The 17,089-nt window shown below is 40.7% G+C and overlaps 1 protein-coding gene across 1 annotated transcript in view; it reads left to right on the top strand.

Moving 5' to 3' along the window:
* Positions 1-463: 463 nt before the first annotated feature.
* The window catches only part of slco2b1 (solute carrier organic anion transporter family, member 2B1), a 39,141-nt gene continuing 22,515 nt past the window's right edge, over positions 464-17,089 (top strand). The window contains exons 1-6 of the mRNA XM_034682824.1: positions 464-563; positions 10,725-10,854; positions 12,221-12,358; positions 12,677-12,839; positions 13,290-13,514; positions 15,589-15,687. Coding sequence (XP_034538715.1) covers positions 10,768-10,854; positions 12,221-12,358; positions 12,677-12,839; positions 13,290-13,514; positions 15,589-15,687 — 712 coding nt within the window. The 5' untranslated portion in view covers positions 464-563; positions 10,725-10,767. The remainder of the gene's footprint in view (positions 564-10,724; positions 10,855-12,220; positions 12,359-12,676; positions 12,840-13,289; positions 13,515-15,588; positions 15,688-17,089) is intronic.

Here is a 17,089-nt window from a genome sequence, read left to right as displayed (position 1 = left end):
TAATTTCATTTTCAAAGACTCATTTTCAGCCTTCATCAGCAGGAAGCAATCTGGTTTCTTCTCACTGAGTCCCTGAAACTGTCTTTAAAGTGGTTTTAAGACACAATAACAAGAGGCTTCCTTCTCTGGCTCTTTTAGAATCTACCGTAAGTCTTCAGTTGAAGAGTAACCTAGTGAAAGTGATATCTTAATCTATGATTTTACTGCAAACAGGAGCTGTTAACTGCTAATGCTTCACATGATTAATCCTTGTTATTACAGGAAAACTAACTCAGGACAAACAGGTTGTATTTATCGTCCAACCCAAATCTGTGCTTTGTTTCCTCATGAGCACAAATCTGTGCAGTCCTCGAGCTGTAAGACTATACACGTGGGTCATCCTCTTCCTCCTCTGTTTTTTACTATGTCCTGCCTTTACAGCTCATAACACCCAGGGTTCAGATTCCACTCCCTCTCGTCTTGCTCCTCCTCTGCTTGTGGGGCCAGAGGTTTGAGGACAGTCAGAGGACTAGATGGTTTGATCCAACAACAGGAGAGAGATTCAGAGAAACTTCTGCTTCACAGTGAGTCTGAGTGAACTTTCTAATCTCTTCTGAATGGGACTTTGATGCTTTGACTGTAGCAGGACTCCTCTGCTGGGTTTTAAAGCAGCAGTTTATTTTCTCTCCAGACTGAACTCATGCACAGCAGACTCTGATTTACTGACTCTCCTGCTGAGTTATATCCTGACTCTTCTGTTGCTCACACTCATGAGTGAAAGCTGCTGTTTGAGTCTGCAGAAACCTTTCCACATGTTGGATTGTGATACTTTAAACATGTCTAACTTAAACACAATATGTTTGCAGTCTGGCATTCTGTGCTCGTATGTGTGTTATTATGACATTATAACCCTAAAACTGTGTGAAAACAACATAAAAAGTATTTTACTCATTATCAAGCAGCATTTGTTTATCTCTGGAGCAAGAATAACTCAGTGTGTGATTATGAAATGTAAACACACAGAGCTAAATTAAAGGAAACGCTCTGATTTGTTGACCAGCTGAAGCAAAACAATCCATTATCAGCGCGCTAAAAACAGTTGGACTCATTCAGGGTCCCACAGGGACTCTTAGAGCAGTGCCACTATTTTTGAACCAGAGTGCTCAAACTTTCCATTAGTACTTCAGATACTTGCATATGCAGACTGTCCACACATCACCCTTGTTTAAAATACAACATCACTCCCACATCTTTTACAAGCAGGGGCGGATCCAGATGTTAGCCAGGGGTGGCCATGGCCCCAAATAAAATCTGGTCACCCCAGATCACTATTTGCCTCTTTAGAGGTTTTAAAATATGCTGTTTGGGATGCTAGAAGTTTTCTCCTGCATTCCTCTGAAGCATGTTACCTTCAGTTCGAACTTTAAATAATCACTTTGGACATACATCTGTTGGAGTCTGTAAACATATAAATGTTGTGTGACTTTTCAAAAGCAAAAAATATGCGTAGTTAAAGTAGACATGATAATTGGAGAAAGAAAAGGTAAATAAAGGATATTCATTCAGAATTATCCTGACATACATCATGCCAACCCTGCTGCAGTTTGGCCACCCCAGTCCAAAAGGTCTGGCCCCGCTCCTGGTAACTAGTGTTTTATCTGTAGTCTCTAATTCTGGACCAACAAGTTAAAGTTAATCTTTAACATAAAAAAGTTTTGTAGTAAACATCTTTTAAAGAAGAGTGTAAGACAGAGATAGTCGAGTATCACAACATTGATATAATAAATAATGATGACTACTTATTCAACTGAGACCGAGCATGATATTTAAAAAAGAGAAGGACCTAGGATCCTACCTTGAGGAACACCGTACTCAACGTTTGAAGTAACAGAAACAAGAATCTAAATGAAGACTTCTCTATCTGACAAGTGTCTGTGAAGTCGATCAAGTAAGGAAATGTGGATAAATGTTGCTTCATTAGTGAACCTGATTTTAACATTTTGGAGTCACTGGCACATGACGATGACTTCATATAATTTAAGATGACATTAAAGATTTTATCTGCAGGATTTTTATTTGCTCATATAGCAAGGAGGGAGAGGGGTCAACAATGGGAGATCCACATTGACTTATTGTGGGAGAGCGTCAGTTTGTACACACGTCAACAGAGAGACAATCAGAGCGGGCAGAAACACTCCTCCCATCTTTCCTCATCTGTCTTTAAGATTTCTCTACAACCAGGAAATAAGTTATCAATATAAAATCAGAGTCAATGAGGCATACATTTGTTTTTGTTTTTGTTTTTTGAATATTTTATTTGTGATTTTTTTGTTTTCTTAACATATACACACTCACACATAGGACACCACGAAAAATAACTAGCAGGGTGTTGCAGAACTTAAGGAGCCACAGATAGTCCTCAGATGCTAACAATAGCAACATCTCCAAGGGAAAAAAAGAAGGCTGCCCCTGCTTCCAAAAGATTATGTGGTCTAACAACCATTACTTACTTTTTACATAAAAACAAACAAAACAAAAAAAAAAAACACCGACAGGAAACACACACACACACACACACACACACACACACACACACACACACACACACACACACACACACGACACCAAAAGAACCCCATAAATAATAGTACAAGTACGGAAACTATGTTAATAGTAAGGAGTAAAAATAATCACAATAAATTGGGTGGGACACAGTCAGACCATTGATTAAAATACAAAAAAAGCACATACATTACATTATTAAATTATAATGTACGTACACATAAATACATTTATATCACAGCAGCAAAGATTATAGGTAACATAGTTAGGTCTCATCAAATAACAGAAATGGCTTCCACACTTTTAGAAAGTGGTTATATGAGTTTTGTCTTTCGCAGCGAGTATGTTCAAATTTAACAATAGAACGCATTTCGTTGAGCCATGTCCTGAAACATGGGGACACGGAGACTTCCAAAGAAGTAATATTCATTTTTTGGCTGCAACCATGCCTGTACTAAGGGCCTGTTTCTGATGGGGAGAGAGGGCCCTCGTCCTGTCTGAGCAGCCAAATATCGGCAGGTTGCTATCAGGCTGAATGGTTATTTGATATTGTTTAGAAAACCAATGAAATATATCACACCAGAACTTACCAAGCACAGGACATTGCCAGAACAAGTGTGCTAGTGATCCCTCTGCCGTGCCACATCTGTCACACATGGGAGAGACTGCTTCATAAATCTTACTTAGCTTGGTTTTAGAGAAATGTAGTCTATGTAATACTTTGTATTGAATTCATCTATATCTGGAGTTGATTGAACAACTCATAATGTTGGACAGGCCCTCCTCCCACAACTCATCAGACACATGGACACCTAACTCTACAGCCCAGGCCTCCCTGAGATGACCGGCCGTCACTGGCACCTCAAAAACGTTGACAAGACGAGAGATTAAATGTTTAGAATTTGGCTGTGAGAGAAGTAAATTATAAAAAACATGATTTTTTGGTTTGAGTTTGAATTCTGGGATACACTCTCGTACAAAATGCCTGACTTGAAGGTAGCGGTAGAAGTGAGGCTGAGGAAGATGAAATTTAGTTTGGAGCTGAGGAAATGAAGCAAACTCATTGTCTATGTAAAGATCTGCAATGCAGCATAGTCCTCTTTCCCTCCATTCTAGAAATATATTGTCCATCAGTGCTGGTTTGAACAGATGGTTGTATGCTATGGGGGTTTGTACGGAGACACTAGGTAGTCCAAATACATTCTTCATCTGGTTTAAAATTTTCAGGGAGTTGTTGAGAATGAAGTTATGGCCTAGCAATGTACAGGAAGGCTGTATTCTAGAAAAGAGCAGTACTGGAAGAGAGGTTCCCAAAACTGACATGGATTCTAATTTTAACCAAAGTGGGCAACCAGTAGGCCAGTCATCACAAGGAAAGCCCCACTGCCAAAAAGTAAGAGCCCTTGCATTTGCAGCCCAGTAATAATGCCTAAATACAGGAAGGCCAAGGCCACCCCTGCTTACATCCTTCTGTAGATGGGCTTTAGAGATGCAAGGGGGTTTATTTGCCCAAACAAATGGGAGAATAACTGAATCCAGTTGTTTAAAGAAGGACAGTGGTAAAAAAAACAGGGAGGTTTTGAAAAAGGTATAAGAACCTTGGGAGTGCAACCATTTTTATGGCATTAATACGACCGATCATTGAAAGAGGAAGCAACTTCCAAGTCCTAATGTTTTCCTTTAGCTTTTCCACCATGTCTAAGAAATTCAGTGTCAGTAAGAGTTTAGGGTTCCTGGGGATCTTAAGTCCAAGATAGGTTATGTTAGTGGTAACTAATTTAAATGGCAAAGATTTTAGGAATGCAGGGCTCAGATTATTCATCAGAGGCATGAATTCACTCTTATCCCAGTTGATTGTATATCCTGAGAGTTTACTAAAAGATTCAATATATTTCAGGAGGATGGGGACTGAAACTATTGGGTCAGACAGACATAGCAATAAATCATCAGCATATAAATTTACAAGACTTTCAACATTACCAAATTTTACACCTTGGATATCTGGGTGACCTCTGATTCCTATTGCAAGAGGTTCCAAAGCAATATCAAAAAGGAGGGGAGACAGAGGGTTCCCCTGTCTTACACCCCGCTTTAAATTGAAAGGTTTAGATCTATCCATGTTGGTGAGGACTGAGGATACTGGATTAGAATAAATTATTTTGACCCACTCTATCAAGTTTTCCCCGAACCCAAATCTTTTCAGTGTCTCAAACATATAGGGCCATTCAATCTGGTCAAATGCCTTTTGGGCATCAAGAGATATAACAGCTGTTTGTGTTTCTTTTTCGGGGCTTGAGTACAGGGTATTTAAGAGCAGACGTACATTACTAAATGAAAACCTACCAGGAATAAAACCAGGCTGGTCAGGATGTATAAAATTAGATATATGTTTACCTAATCGTGTGGCCAAGACTTTGGTTATAATCTTATGATCAAAGTTAAGGAGAGCGATGGGTCTGTAACTTGCAGGGTTGGTCTCATCTTTATCCTTTTTTAGAAGCATGCAGATGTTTGCTTCGTAGAGTGGGCTTGGGAGCTTCTTATTTTTCAATGAGTCATTCATCATTCTTAACATAAGGGGAACTATTTTTTCATGGAATGCCTTGTAGAATTCGCAGCCAAACCCATCTGGGCCTGCTGCTTTTTCAGAAGGGAAGGCCCGTATAGCATTCAGTAGGTCAGCCCCTGAGATCGGAGTGTCGATATCAGCACTCAAAGCTTTATCAAGTTGGGGGATGTTTAGGTTGTCAAAAAAGTCAGAAAATTCTGCTTCAGTAACATTTCCTTTGCTGAAGTACAGTTCTTTATAGAAGTCCCTAAAGCATGTATTTATGTCCTTTAGATTAGTAACTCTTTTACCTCCTTTTGATTTAACATTATGAATAGCTTGGTTTGCCTGTTGACCTCTAAGTTGGCTAGCTAGTAGTTTTTCCGGTTTATCTCCAAGTTCAAAATGTTTCTGCTTTAGTTTAAGTAAAAGATTGTTGATGCGTTTGCTAAGGATAGTGTTATGCTCATATTTTAGTTTTAAAATGTTATTGTAGTCAGACTGTAGAAGAGAAGCTCTGTAGATCTCTTCAAGGGCTGGAAGTAATTTTTCAATATCTCTAAGTCGGCCATTTAATTCACGTTTTTTAGCAGATTCTAATGAGATGATATATCCCCTTAATACGACCTTAAAAGTCTCCCACAATGTGGAGTCCGGGACCTCTCCATTATCATTGGTGGCAAGAAAGTCATCAATATGTGCATTCATGTCCTTAACAAAAGAGCTGTCTTGCAGAAGGAGAGGGTTGAAACGCCAGCTATACTTTTGTTTAGACAAAATATTTTTAAATTGCAGTGAGACTGGGCTATGGTCCGATATTAAAATACTGTGATAGGCCGTATTAGTAGTGCTAGATATTAATTCAGAAGATATTAGAAAATAGTCAATCCCGCAACCCGCTTCACTAAGGAAGCACAAATATCCCTCTATCCACAAGACCGCTAAGCGCATGTCTAGTAACTGGCTCCCAGAAGAGTTGTAGAAAACAAAAAACAAAACAAAAAACATTAACTTTAAATAGTTAGCTCTGCTCCGCCGCCAAGCGGGTTAATTCAGGAAAATAAAACAGACTGACAGTCTTTAAAGTCCAACTGAATTATATAAATGGGACGAAAACAACGAGAGAGAGGAAAAAAGGGTCATGCCATAGACTTATGAAATAATTTACCGTCTCTGCAGACACGTTGGGACTTAAGCGTCTTCAGATATGTTTTTCAAGTCAGTGTTCATAAATGACATTGCCTCACCCGGCGTGGAAAAAACCTTGAATTGTCCGTTGTGCTTGACACGAAGCCTTGCAGGGAAGAGAAGACTGTGTTCCATTTTGAGCTCCCGGAGTCCGTCCAGGACCTCGTTGAATTCCCGTCTTTGCCGCATCACCTCTGGCGTGTAGTCGGGAAAGATAAGCACTTTGTTGCCTTTATACGCCAGCTCCCGCGTCCTCCGGAGGCGCAAAATAAGCTCCTTCTCCCGATAGAAGTGGACCCTGGCGATGATGGCACGGGGCTTGGCTCCCTCTGTGGGTCGCGGTTGCAGGGTCCGGTGTGCACGGTCGATAATCACCGAGGATTTGAAATGTTCTTCCCCAAGAAGTTTCGGGATGAGGGCCTCAACGAACTCCGTTGGTTTACCCCTTTCCTCTTGCTCGGGTATGCCGATTATTTTAATATTATTGCAGCGTGAGCGGCCCTCGAGATCATCCACCTATAGCTTGAGTGCGTTGTTTTCCTCTTTTAAGCTCGAAACTACCTTTTCCAGGCAGCTTAAGCGGTTATCCTGCTCCAGCATTTGCTCTTCGATGGATTCCACCTTCCCTAGCAGCTCGGCTTGAGAAGTCTGAACCGTCTGAAGAGTCTGTTCCAGCATGTCAAAGCTGACGTTGATATGCTTTAGGATCCTGTCGGAGACTTTCTCCCACAGCAAGGGCAAGTCCTCCGAGTCCTCGCTGCTAGCATTTGCTGAAGCTGGCCGGGGTGGCTCGACGTTTTGGGACTTCTTAGTCATGTTTTGGCGAAAAAAGTTTACAAATTAAATCCAATACCACAGGTAGTTTCTTGTGGCTGGTAAAAAATTAGTTGTGGACTGCCAGAATATTAATTTTGAAGCTTGGCACGGAGGAGCTTCCAGAAGCACGTCTACTCCATGCGCTGCTCGTTAGCTCGTATGAGGCATGCATTTGTGAGACAACATCAGACCACTCTGTGGTTAAAGCGGAGTCCCTGTCTTTCACCGTCTCATCAACAGAGCCCTCTTTTTTGTTTGTTTAGTTGCAGAGCACAGGGATGTGACAAACTTATGAGGCATGCGCTGATTTAACAAGCATTCAATTCCCATCCATCTGAGCAACACACAGACGTGTTAGGGGAAGGCGGAACCTTTTAAATGAAAAAAATGTGGCTGAACGATCAGTCTGTCACATTCATTACTGGCTAATCAGCCTCTGCTCTTCTTTTAACAAAGAAATGTCCAGTTCTGATAAAACCGCTGTTTGAGCTGCATCCACGCTAATCTCTTCACAGGCTGCCATCGTTAACAGACTTGCATTACCACCTCTTTTTCTTAAAATGGTTGGTCTGGTCATTCTCTGACAAAGAACAAGCAAATAAGTCTCTTACTTTGCAAGCTGGATCCGCCTTATGATGACCGATATGGAATCTGGCCAATCAAACCTCTTTCCAACTCTCCTCCACCCCAGCTCCTCCTTTCCGCTGTGTCTGATTTTACCAGTGATATATATTTTGTCACTGATGCTCGCTCTGTTCTGTACCCTGGGGTCTTTGCTGCTGCTCTCCCCACCTCAGGTGTCATGTTTGGTCTGTTCTAAGTTGTCTTTTGGTGATTTTTTTTATTATTCCTGTCTCAGTTCAGGTTTATTTAGTTTCTAGTGCCTTGTTGTTAGTTTTCCTGGTGTTATATTTCAGTTATTTCCTGAGCGTGGTTCCCCTTCCATGTTGTATACCCTCTTGTCTATGTACAGTATAGTCTTTAGTGTTTCCTGTTTTATTTTGTAGTTCTTCCCCCCTGTGTATCTTGTTTAGTTTTAATTCCTGCCTTGTGTTTCCCTCCAGTTTGATTGCACCCTCATAAGTTCCTCCTGTGTCCCATTGTCTCGCCTGTTTCTAATTCCTGTCAGTATTCAGTCTCTGTTTCCTCACTTCTGTGTCGGTTCATTGTTGTGTTTTCCCTGTGTCCTCCATGTTTCTTGTGGATTTAGATCTTTAGAGTACGTTTTGTTTTATTTCTTAGCTTTTGTTAATTCAACCTTTCTTTTAGTCTACATTTTGTGGGGTCTTTGCTGCTGCTCTCCCTGCCTTGGCTTTTCATGTATGCACATGAATGAGAGGGAAAGTATGCTCTCCCTACCTCCGCCTTTGGCATTCCACATAGGCTCATGGAGGGGCAGGGAGCTCCCAGAACAGAGCCATACCACCAAATGTAACTTATTGCATGCAACACTAATTATTTTGACAAGAGTGACCCTGACTGAATTCATGATTTTCAAGTGTGTGTTCGCCATTGTCTTCTTGTTTGTTTGTACTTAATGCTCTGTGGAAGAATGTTTTTTTGCTCAGGCGCGTGGTGTTTTCATACAAAGTTATACCTCCAACTGCTGACCTGGTATGCTCACTCACACTGCATTTCAGGCCCGTATTGGTCTTATTCCTGACAAATATCTCATATAACAAAAAACTATGACTAATAAAAAGCAAACATAAACTAAGCATCCAAATAAAAGCTAAACTAACATACTACAATCAAACGGTAATTAAAACTGAGATGAAATTGAAACAAAAAGTCAACACAAAAGCAAAAATCAATTAAAAATACTGACCTAGATTTGAAATTCTTTAGTGGTGAACTCATGTTTACATTCTTCTCTCTAACAGAGCTGCAAACCCCTGAGACTTCATGACTTTAATAAGTTGGAGGAAAGTTAGTTTTGATATTTTGGAAAATATCACAAATGAGTTATCATTTTTTCTTCTGGTTCTTTAATTGTAAAAACCTATATCCTGAGGAGGTGTACTGGTCAGTCTTGTATCTCCTTATGGCCTGTTTGTTTTATCAGGAGATGATTTGTGTCTGAGGTCTTATGTGACCCTGTGCGGTTGCTCAGTGCAGCTTGTTTTGGCTTCAGGCTCTAAAGAATCAACCACATAAAATCAGCTGTTGACATTCCTCCCCTAATATGAAACATCTTCCTTCCCGTTCGTCTGATTGATGATCCTCCTTCACTTTCTCTTTTTTTCTTTCTGTTTGTTTGTTTCCTTTCAGTCAGTTGATAGTTTGTTGCAGTAATTAAGTCTGATATATTTGTGAGCTTGCTGTGTTGGCTTCTTATATGCGCATCAGATGATACAAAAAGAGGCTTATTCACCCAAGCAGCTCAAAATTTTAATCCAAAGTGAAATCAAATCAATTTGCAGAAAGGAAAATAGAATGGAACGAGAAGATCAAAGCAGAATAGAATACAATGAAACAGATCAAAGCAGAATAGAATAGAATGAAACAGAAAAAAAGCAGAATATAATGGAATGAAACAGATCAAAGCAGAATAGAATGGAATGGAACAGATCAAAGCAGAATAGAATGGAATAAAATTGATCAAAGCAGAATAGAATGGAATGGAACAGATCAAAGCAGAATAGAATGGAATGAAACGGATCAAAGCAGAATAGAATGGAATAAAACGGATCAAAGCAGAATAGAATGGAACTGAACAGATCAAAGGAGAATAGAATGGAATGGAACAGATTAAAGGAGAATAGAATGAAATAACAACACTTATTAATTCTTGACAGAAAAAGAGACACCAGGAAGGATAATAATGTCAAACTAATCTGAGTGATGGAGTCAGTCACATGTCCCCACTGCTGGTTGACACGGTGGTAAAAACTCTCTCTATGGCTCATTTCTCTATTCATGACAACAGCACAGGCTGAATTATATTCAACTCACCTGTTTACATTAGATTTAGGATTAGAGGGAGGTAGGATTAGGGGCGTGGCCTCTTTGACCGGCAGATGAGAGCTGCTATTTGTGTGTTAGGTGGCACCTCAGCCGCTGTTGTAGAACCCAAGTCTTAGACTTGAGTTCTACTCAGTACCTGATTTTCAAGTATATAGGGACTCTGAGACTCAGACTCATGTAACAGGGACTCCACTTGGACTCCCTTTTTTTTTGGTGACTTGGACTTGAACACTGGGAACTGGAGACTCGACTTGGACTGCAGATTTAGTGACTTGACTTTGACTAAGATGTTAGCACTGAGCAGCTATCCTCATTCCAGCCACAGCCGGCAGCTTTCACTCTCACCTTATCTCCCCCAGCCTGTCAGTGTGCAAACATCAACCCTCTCACATACGTCCTTTATGCTCTCAGTGATTCTAGAAGCCTGCAGAGCTTACAGGACGACGGCAGCATGTGAAAGGAACATAAAAGCATACAGCACTGTGTGACTCTGTGAGCCGAGTCTGTGCTGAAACGTGCCACAGGAGAGACTAAGGGGTCACATGATGAGAGCCTGGGTGTCTAATTTGGTGAACTGTCTTCAGTAAACCCCTGATTTTGCGTAAAGAATAGTATTTACATATGTCAGTGAGGGTTTGACATGTGACTGTGTTTGTCTTTACAGGTCTGATTCTGTTCTTCACCCTCAGTGGAGTAAAAATTAAATCATGGGGGCCAATGATCCAGCCATGAACTCTGACCCCGCAGGGTCACGACCTCCAGCCAGGCGTCAGAGTCTCTTCCACAGCGTCAAGGTTTGTCTCTGCTTCATACCCAATATCCATGACCTAAGATTCAAACAGTTGACTTATGTTTCACTGAGACACAAGTTATTTAGATTTCCTGACTTCCTGGAATACATCAGAAATGATGGATCCCTCCTACATTCAACAAACAAAAATTGTAAAAGTAGTTTTCCTCTCCTCTTGAGGACAGACCTGACAAGGTTTTAATTTCAGCTGCAACTAACCTGTCATTACAGAATCTGCATAAACATGTTGAATCTGTATCTCAGGTTCTGGATTTTAGTCTGAGAAGTGTTCTGGTCTCTGTCTGTAGTCTGAGTAGTATTGACCAATCAGGTGTCAGCAGGAAAAAACGTCTGTATGGAAAGCAACAGCAGGTGTTCTGGAATTCTGATTTCAATATTTTGAGGAAAAAAATAACATTCCGTGAAAAAGTGTCTCTAATCCTCTTTCATAGACCTCCATTTAAAAAAACAAACATTTTAGAAGTAGTTTTTTTTCTTCTTCTCTTGAGGACAGACCTGACAAAGCTTGACTTTTGGCTAATCTGCATCATGATGTTGAGAGACAAGATCATCAGTTTCTGTTTAAGGTTCATACCGCTGAAGGAACCAGAGTGAAGCCTCTGTGAAACTTACTGTTTACAGTGAAACTAAGACTCACCAGAAACACGAGTGGGCGCTCTTCTCGGGGATGTAATGAACTGAGAAATGATGCTGTTTTTTTGCAGACATGCCAGGAGGGGTGACTTTCAGGAGTTAATAACCCCGAAGGAAGCCAGATTGAAGCCTCTATAGAACTTACTGTTAACAGTGAAACTGAGACCCATCACACACAGATGAAGCAGCACTATGTTTATTTACAGACATATCTGAAGGTTTACATCATGTCACCTTTGATATGAAGACTTTGATACTTCTCAACCTGTTAAGTGGACTGTAAACAATGCAGCACACAGAAAAGGTGCCCGCTGCTCACAAAAGGAAATAAGATCAGTGACAGTGAAATTAGAGTCAGGGGATTATTGAAACTTGAGCTGTGATCTCTGGGTCTTTGTTGATCCTGGTGTTTGGTTGCTGAACTCCTCTGTGTTGATCTGAGGAGGTCTGATACTGACAGAAACCTCTCTTCCTGAGGTTCATCCTGGTATTGTTCTGTGAGATTTCTGTGAGCGTTTCCTCTCTGCAGGCCATGTCACATAACTCGGTGTCATGAACCTCTCACTGCTTCACTTTAGTATTGTTTTTGTTTTCTTTCTGCAGTTCTTTTTAAACTCATGTCATGTGTCAGAGGAAGTTTTGTTGATGCAGAAGTTTTGGCTTAAAAACAAAAAGGTTTAACCATGCCTCATCTTCTTCTTCTTCTCTTCTTGCAGTTCTTTGTTTTCTGTCACAGTCTGCTGCAGCTGGCTCAGCTCTTGGTGTCAGGCTACATGAAGAGCTCCATCTCCACCATCGAGAGACGTTACGGCCTCTCCAGCCAGAAGTCTGGCATCCTGGCTTCTTTCAACGAGGTCAGTGTGGGAGCTTGTGTCGCTTCTTCTTTCAGTGTCGTCACATCAAAATCCTGTGTTTGTACTTACAGAGTGAAAGTTTGGTGTCACTTTTTGCATGACCTCAGCTAATCTCTTGTAAAGACCGAATCTAAGAGGTGAAGTTTAAAGTGCTTTAGGTCGGAATTAGTGTAAAAACAAGATTAAACTGAAACAGAATCTGCAGATAAAGAACCAAAGGGACCTCCGATGCTCTGCAGAAATGTGCATCTTCTTCTTCTGCACTCTCTTGTCAGATTAAAAGCAGGTGAACATGACAGTGTGTTTTCGTGTGTCCAGGTGGGGAACACAATCCTCATTGTGTTTGTTAGTTTCTTCGGGAGTCGGGTCCACCGGCCACGGTTCATCGGGGGTGGGGCTCTGCTGGCCTGCATGGCTTCGCTGCTGATGGCCATGCCGCACTTCCTGAGCGGACAGTACGAGTACACGGACCGCATCAGCAGTGAGATCAAACACACACCCTCAAATACACACACTTCAATTTCCTTGCATTAGTATGCTTTATATGATTTTACATCACTTTCCACATTATGAGATAGCCTCAGTTGGACACTCGAGGAACAAGCAGGCTCATTTTTTTTTGCTCTTTGGAGCTTGCCGATCTCTGCCAACAGAGTTTTTAAGGTGGACTGAAAAGGCTTTTTCACTAGAAATAACAGCCAGTTCATGAGGTTTTGTCTTTGGAAAACATTTGTAGCCTCGTACTGACCTGACTGACTCCAAAGGTGCGATATGTCAGGGTATATCAAGAAGTGAAGCCACTTTGTACGTTTTTAGTAGCAGTCTGTTGAGACATCAGAGACATTATCCATCAAAGCTTCATAAACCTGACTGTAGTGGTGGTTCCATGTTCCTGTGCTAATCGCCCTCTCTTCTCTGTGTCTCCGGACAGTGTCGAGTCCTAACAGCTCCGGCCTCTGTCAATCAGACAGCACCTTCACCACCTCATCCACCAATCAGAGCTGCAGCAAGGAGGAGAGCCCCGCCCAGCAGGTGGTTTACCCTCTGCTGCTTCTGGGTCAGCTGCTGCTTGGCATTGGCGCCGTCCCCATCCAGCCCTTCGGGATCTCCTACATCGACGACTACGCCAGCAAGAAGAACTCTCCGCTCTACCTTGGTACACCCCCAGAGAAAACACTCAACACTCATTTGATTATTCATGTTATAAAACAGGCTGATTCATAGATTAGAAGTGTTCACTGGCACAGAGGCATCAAAAAGTTCATTGAGATTATCACACGGAGAGAGAAATACTGCAACAACTCGGGTTATAGGATATCTGATATCTGATTGGATTTTAGTGTCTCTGCACTCGTGAAAACACTCAGATGTAAACAGGCTCATGTGAGGAAGTCTGCAGGTTGACACCAGCCTGAGGAATCTGCAGACTATCTGTTTACATCACAAACCTGTTTGGATCTGTTCCTTGAAGCAGTCTGAGTCTGGACACCGTCCATGCCGAGGTGTTCAGTTACTGGAACGGAGAAATGCAGAAACACTTCCTGGTTTTCTTTAAACTTTATGATGTGTTTTTACGTGTTTAGAGTTCATCAACCTGCTTTAATAACCACACAAAAACATTCAGTCAGAGACAGACTGATTACATAACTGAGCGTGTTTACATGGACTTGAGTATCCCAATTATGAGCCTTATCCAGGTTTTGATCATGAGCACTGTTCACTTGTGATCCATATCACCTGAGGACCTCTGGTCATTTGTGAATCACCTCTGGCATCAGAGTTTAGTGACAAGTTAAGTCTGTAACCGACCTGGTACTGAACGACTGGAATTTTACTTTACAAATAACATATATGGTGGATTCATACAGGATTAAAAACCCAGACACCCTCCACAATAATTACAGATTATCAGAGGTCCCCATGTGATACTGATCCAGTGTGAACAGGGCTTTAATCGCTCCTATAGTCTGCTCACCACAGACTTGAGGAGGTCAACATTTCAATGCTTTTTCCGTCCAAACTTTCAATCATATTTCATTCTTTCATTACCAAAAGACAAAACTCGGTTTCTCATTGCTTCAGGAGTAAGACGGTCTCGTTGCTGCCGCTATGTTTGTTTTGTTGATACATCACTTGTCTGCGCAGTAAGTTGGCAGCTGTCACAAACAAGGGTACGATGTATTAATGCCACAGTATTCCGTTTCTCCAGGAAGCAAGGTCAGACACAGGCTTGTCTTTTTTTTAGGAATGGGGTGTTTATGGTGGCTGGGAAGTGCAATGCAAATTTACAAAGGATGAAACATTTATACAAAGTTGGAGGCAAATTTCCATTGAAGAAAACAAATTTATAAAATCAGAACACTTTTACCAGTCACAAATCAAATCTACAAACGGCAGATTCTGAAAAGGAGTGTACCAATGATTTGCAAAATAAAAGAGGTCTGTGATATAAAAAAGGGGCTCCAACCAGGAAATTCATATATATTTAACATTAACAACCCACACGTTTCCACTTAATTATTTTGATTCAGACTGATAAGAGAATACCTCAATGTGTTCCAGCCAATCACAGCTATGTCTGAATTGGAATATCAAAATAAATGTATATATATATGCTAAATTTACAGCGGTTTTTATTTTGAAATTCCAAATCATATATAGCTGTGACTGCCAGGAACACACTTTGAGGTGTTCTCTTATCAGTCTGAATCAAAATATTTTAGTGGAAACAGGGTTAATATCAAATATATATTAATTCCCTAGCTATTGCACTTTTTTATACTACAGATGTCTTTTATTTTGAAAATCATTGTTATATTCATTTTCAGAATCTGCCATTTGTAAATTGGTTTCAGGACTGGCAAAAATGTTCCATTGCTTGTAAAAGTATTTTGATGTTTTGTTTTTTTATAAAATGTAAAATTGTTACAAAAATGTAAATTTGTCTCCAACTTTGATTAAGTGTTTCATCCTTTGTAAATTTGCATTGCACTTCCCAGCCACAATAGGTGTTTGATCTTTACACACACAACACAAAAACAGGATACTTAAAAAACAAGACCAAAACTGAGAAACTCAAGTCTGTGTTAATGCACTCAGTTACTTTAAAGCAACAGTGCAAAACAATTGGGTGTGTTGCATTAGGACTTCTGCAGGAATATTCATGTTGACATTTCTTTCTTTGTTGTTGTTGATGTTGTTCTGAGTTTTTCCCTGGTCGTGTTTTTCAGGCATCCTCCTGGCTGTGACCTCCATTGGCCCGGCCTTCGGCTTCATCACCGGCTCCTTCATGTTGCGCTTTTATGTGGACTTTGACAAGTTATCCAAAGGTGAGGAGACACACTGAACCTATGAATCCCAGCTGGACTGAGACACTGTTGGGCTCATTTATAACTCTTATTGTAGATAGATAGATAGATAGATAGATAGATAGATAGATAGATAGATAGATAGATAGATAGATAGATAGATAGATAGATAGATAGATAGATAGATAGATAGATAGATAGATAGATAGATAGATAGATAGATAGAAAGAAAGAAACTTTATTAATCCTTTGGGAAGGTTTCCTCAGGAAATTCAGATTCCAGCAGCCAGGTAACACCAAAGGACAGAAAAAAACAGCACGCAGATATCAAAGATAAAAAATCACAGGTTATATACACAGTACAAGTCCTTGTGAAAGGAAAGGGAGGACTTCCTGCAGTCGCTTAACTTTAACAGTGTGAAAGGTTGGGGAACGTGGGTCATATCCTCCGTCACAACCTTCAAAACAGAGCAGAGAGCAGCTGCAGAAGAAGACGAATGACATGTTAAATCAAGGAGAGAACAACACGCAGATTTAATGTGTCAGAAAGGAGTCTTCACTCTCTAGACCTTTTGTACATTTTGTGTGAAGTTATTAGACATCTGATTTATTTGGTATTCTCAGTCAGCTACAGGACAACTTCTTGTAGTTGAATCCCCTCCCAACATTCAAGAAATAACAACATCACAGAAAGCATCCCAGCAGAGACAGAGCATATTTTAAGATATTAAAATCATCAGTTTAATCTAAAACAGGCGGTAAATTAATCTCTTCGAAGCCTCCAGACTCCATTTACAGAATCAGTTATTTTACTCCAGGAGGCAGAGGAGTTGTCCGTCTAACGTGTGCCGCCATAACAACAGACTTCCACCAGATCTGTGTCCAGTCCGTCTCCAATCCTCTGCGGTCCGGCTCTGTGCTCTCTCATCCATTAACACCCACCGGTTGCATTTTAAGAACGCAGCACAGAGCAACTGGAGTCATGAAACCAAGGTGTTCCCGCAGTAATTACTGAATCAACGATTATCCTCCTCCTCTCCTCATCCATGTTGTCTTTATCCGGCTGACTAACAGCTCTTACTATTTTTATTATGAGCACAGATCTAAACCCTCCTGTAAAAAAACTGCATCAAACCACAGACAGATTAAACCTTCATTAATGGTGAGGAAACGTCCAATATTCAAAATAGAAAATTGGTCGAAAACAGGTATTTGGATGTTCAAGACCTAATTTCAACCAGTTTTGATGAAGCGTGCAAACTTCAGTTCCACAAGTGTCCACTTGAGGCTGGCTGCAGAAGCAACAAAAACCAAATACACACCCATTCAAAGAGCACAACAGTAGAAATACACCTTTTCATCCTGGTTCAAAAAAACGTTTAGGTCTGATAGCTCATTTATCTATCGGAAGACACTGTACGGA

The sequence above is a fragment of the Notolabrus celidotus genome, chromosome 5 (assembly GCF_009762535.1).
Source record: "Notolabrus celidotus isolate fNotCel1 chromosome 5, fNotCel1.pri, whole genome shotgun sequence".
Classification (NCBI taxonomy): domain Eukaryota; kingdom Metazoa; phylum Chordata; class Actinopteri; order Labriformes; family Labridae; genus Notolabrus; species Notolabrus celidotus.
The sequence above is the reverse complement of the archived record's forward strand: the minus strand, read 5'-3'. Positions and strand labels throughout refer to the sequence as shown.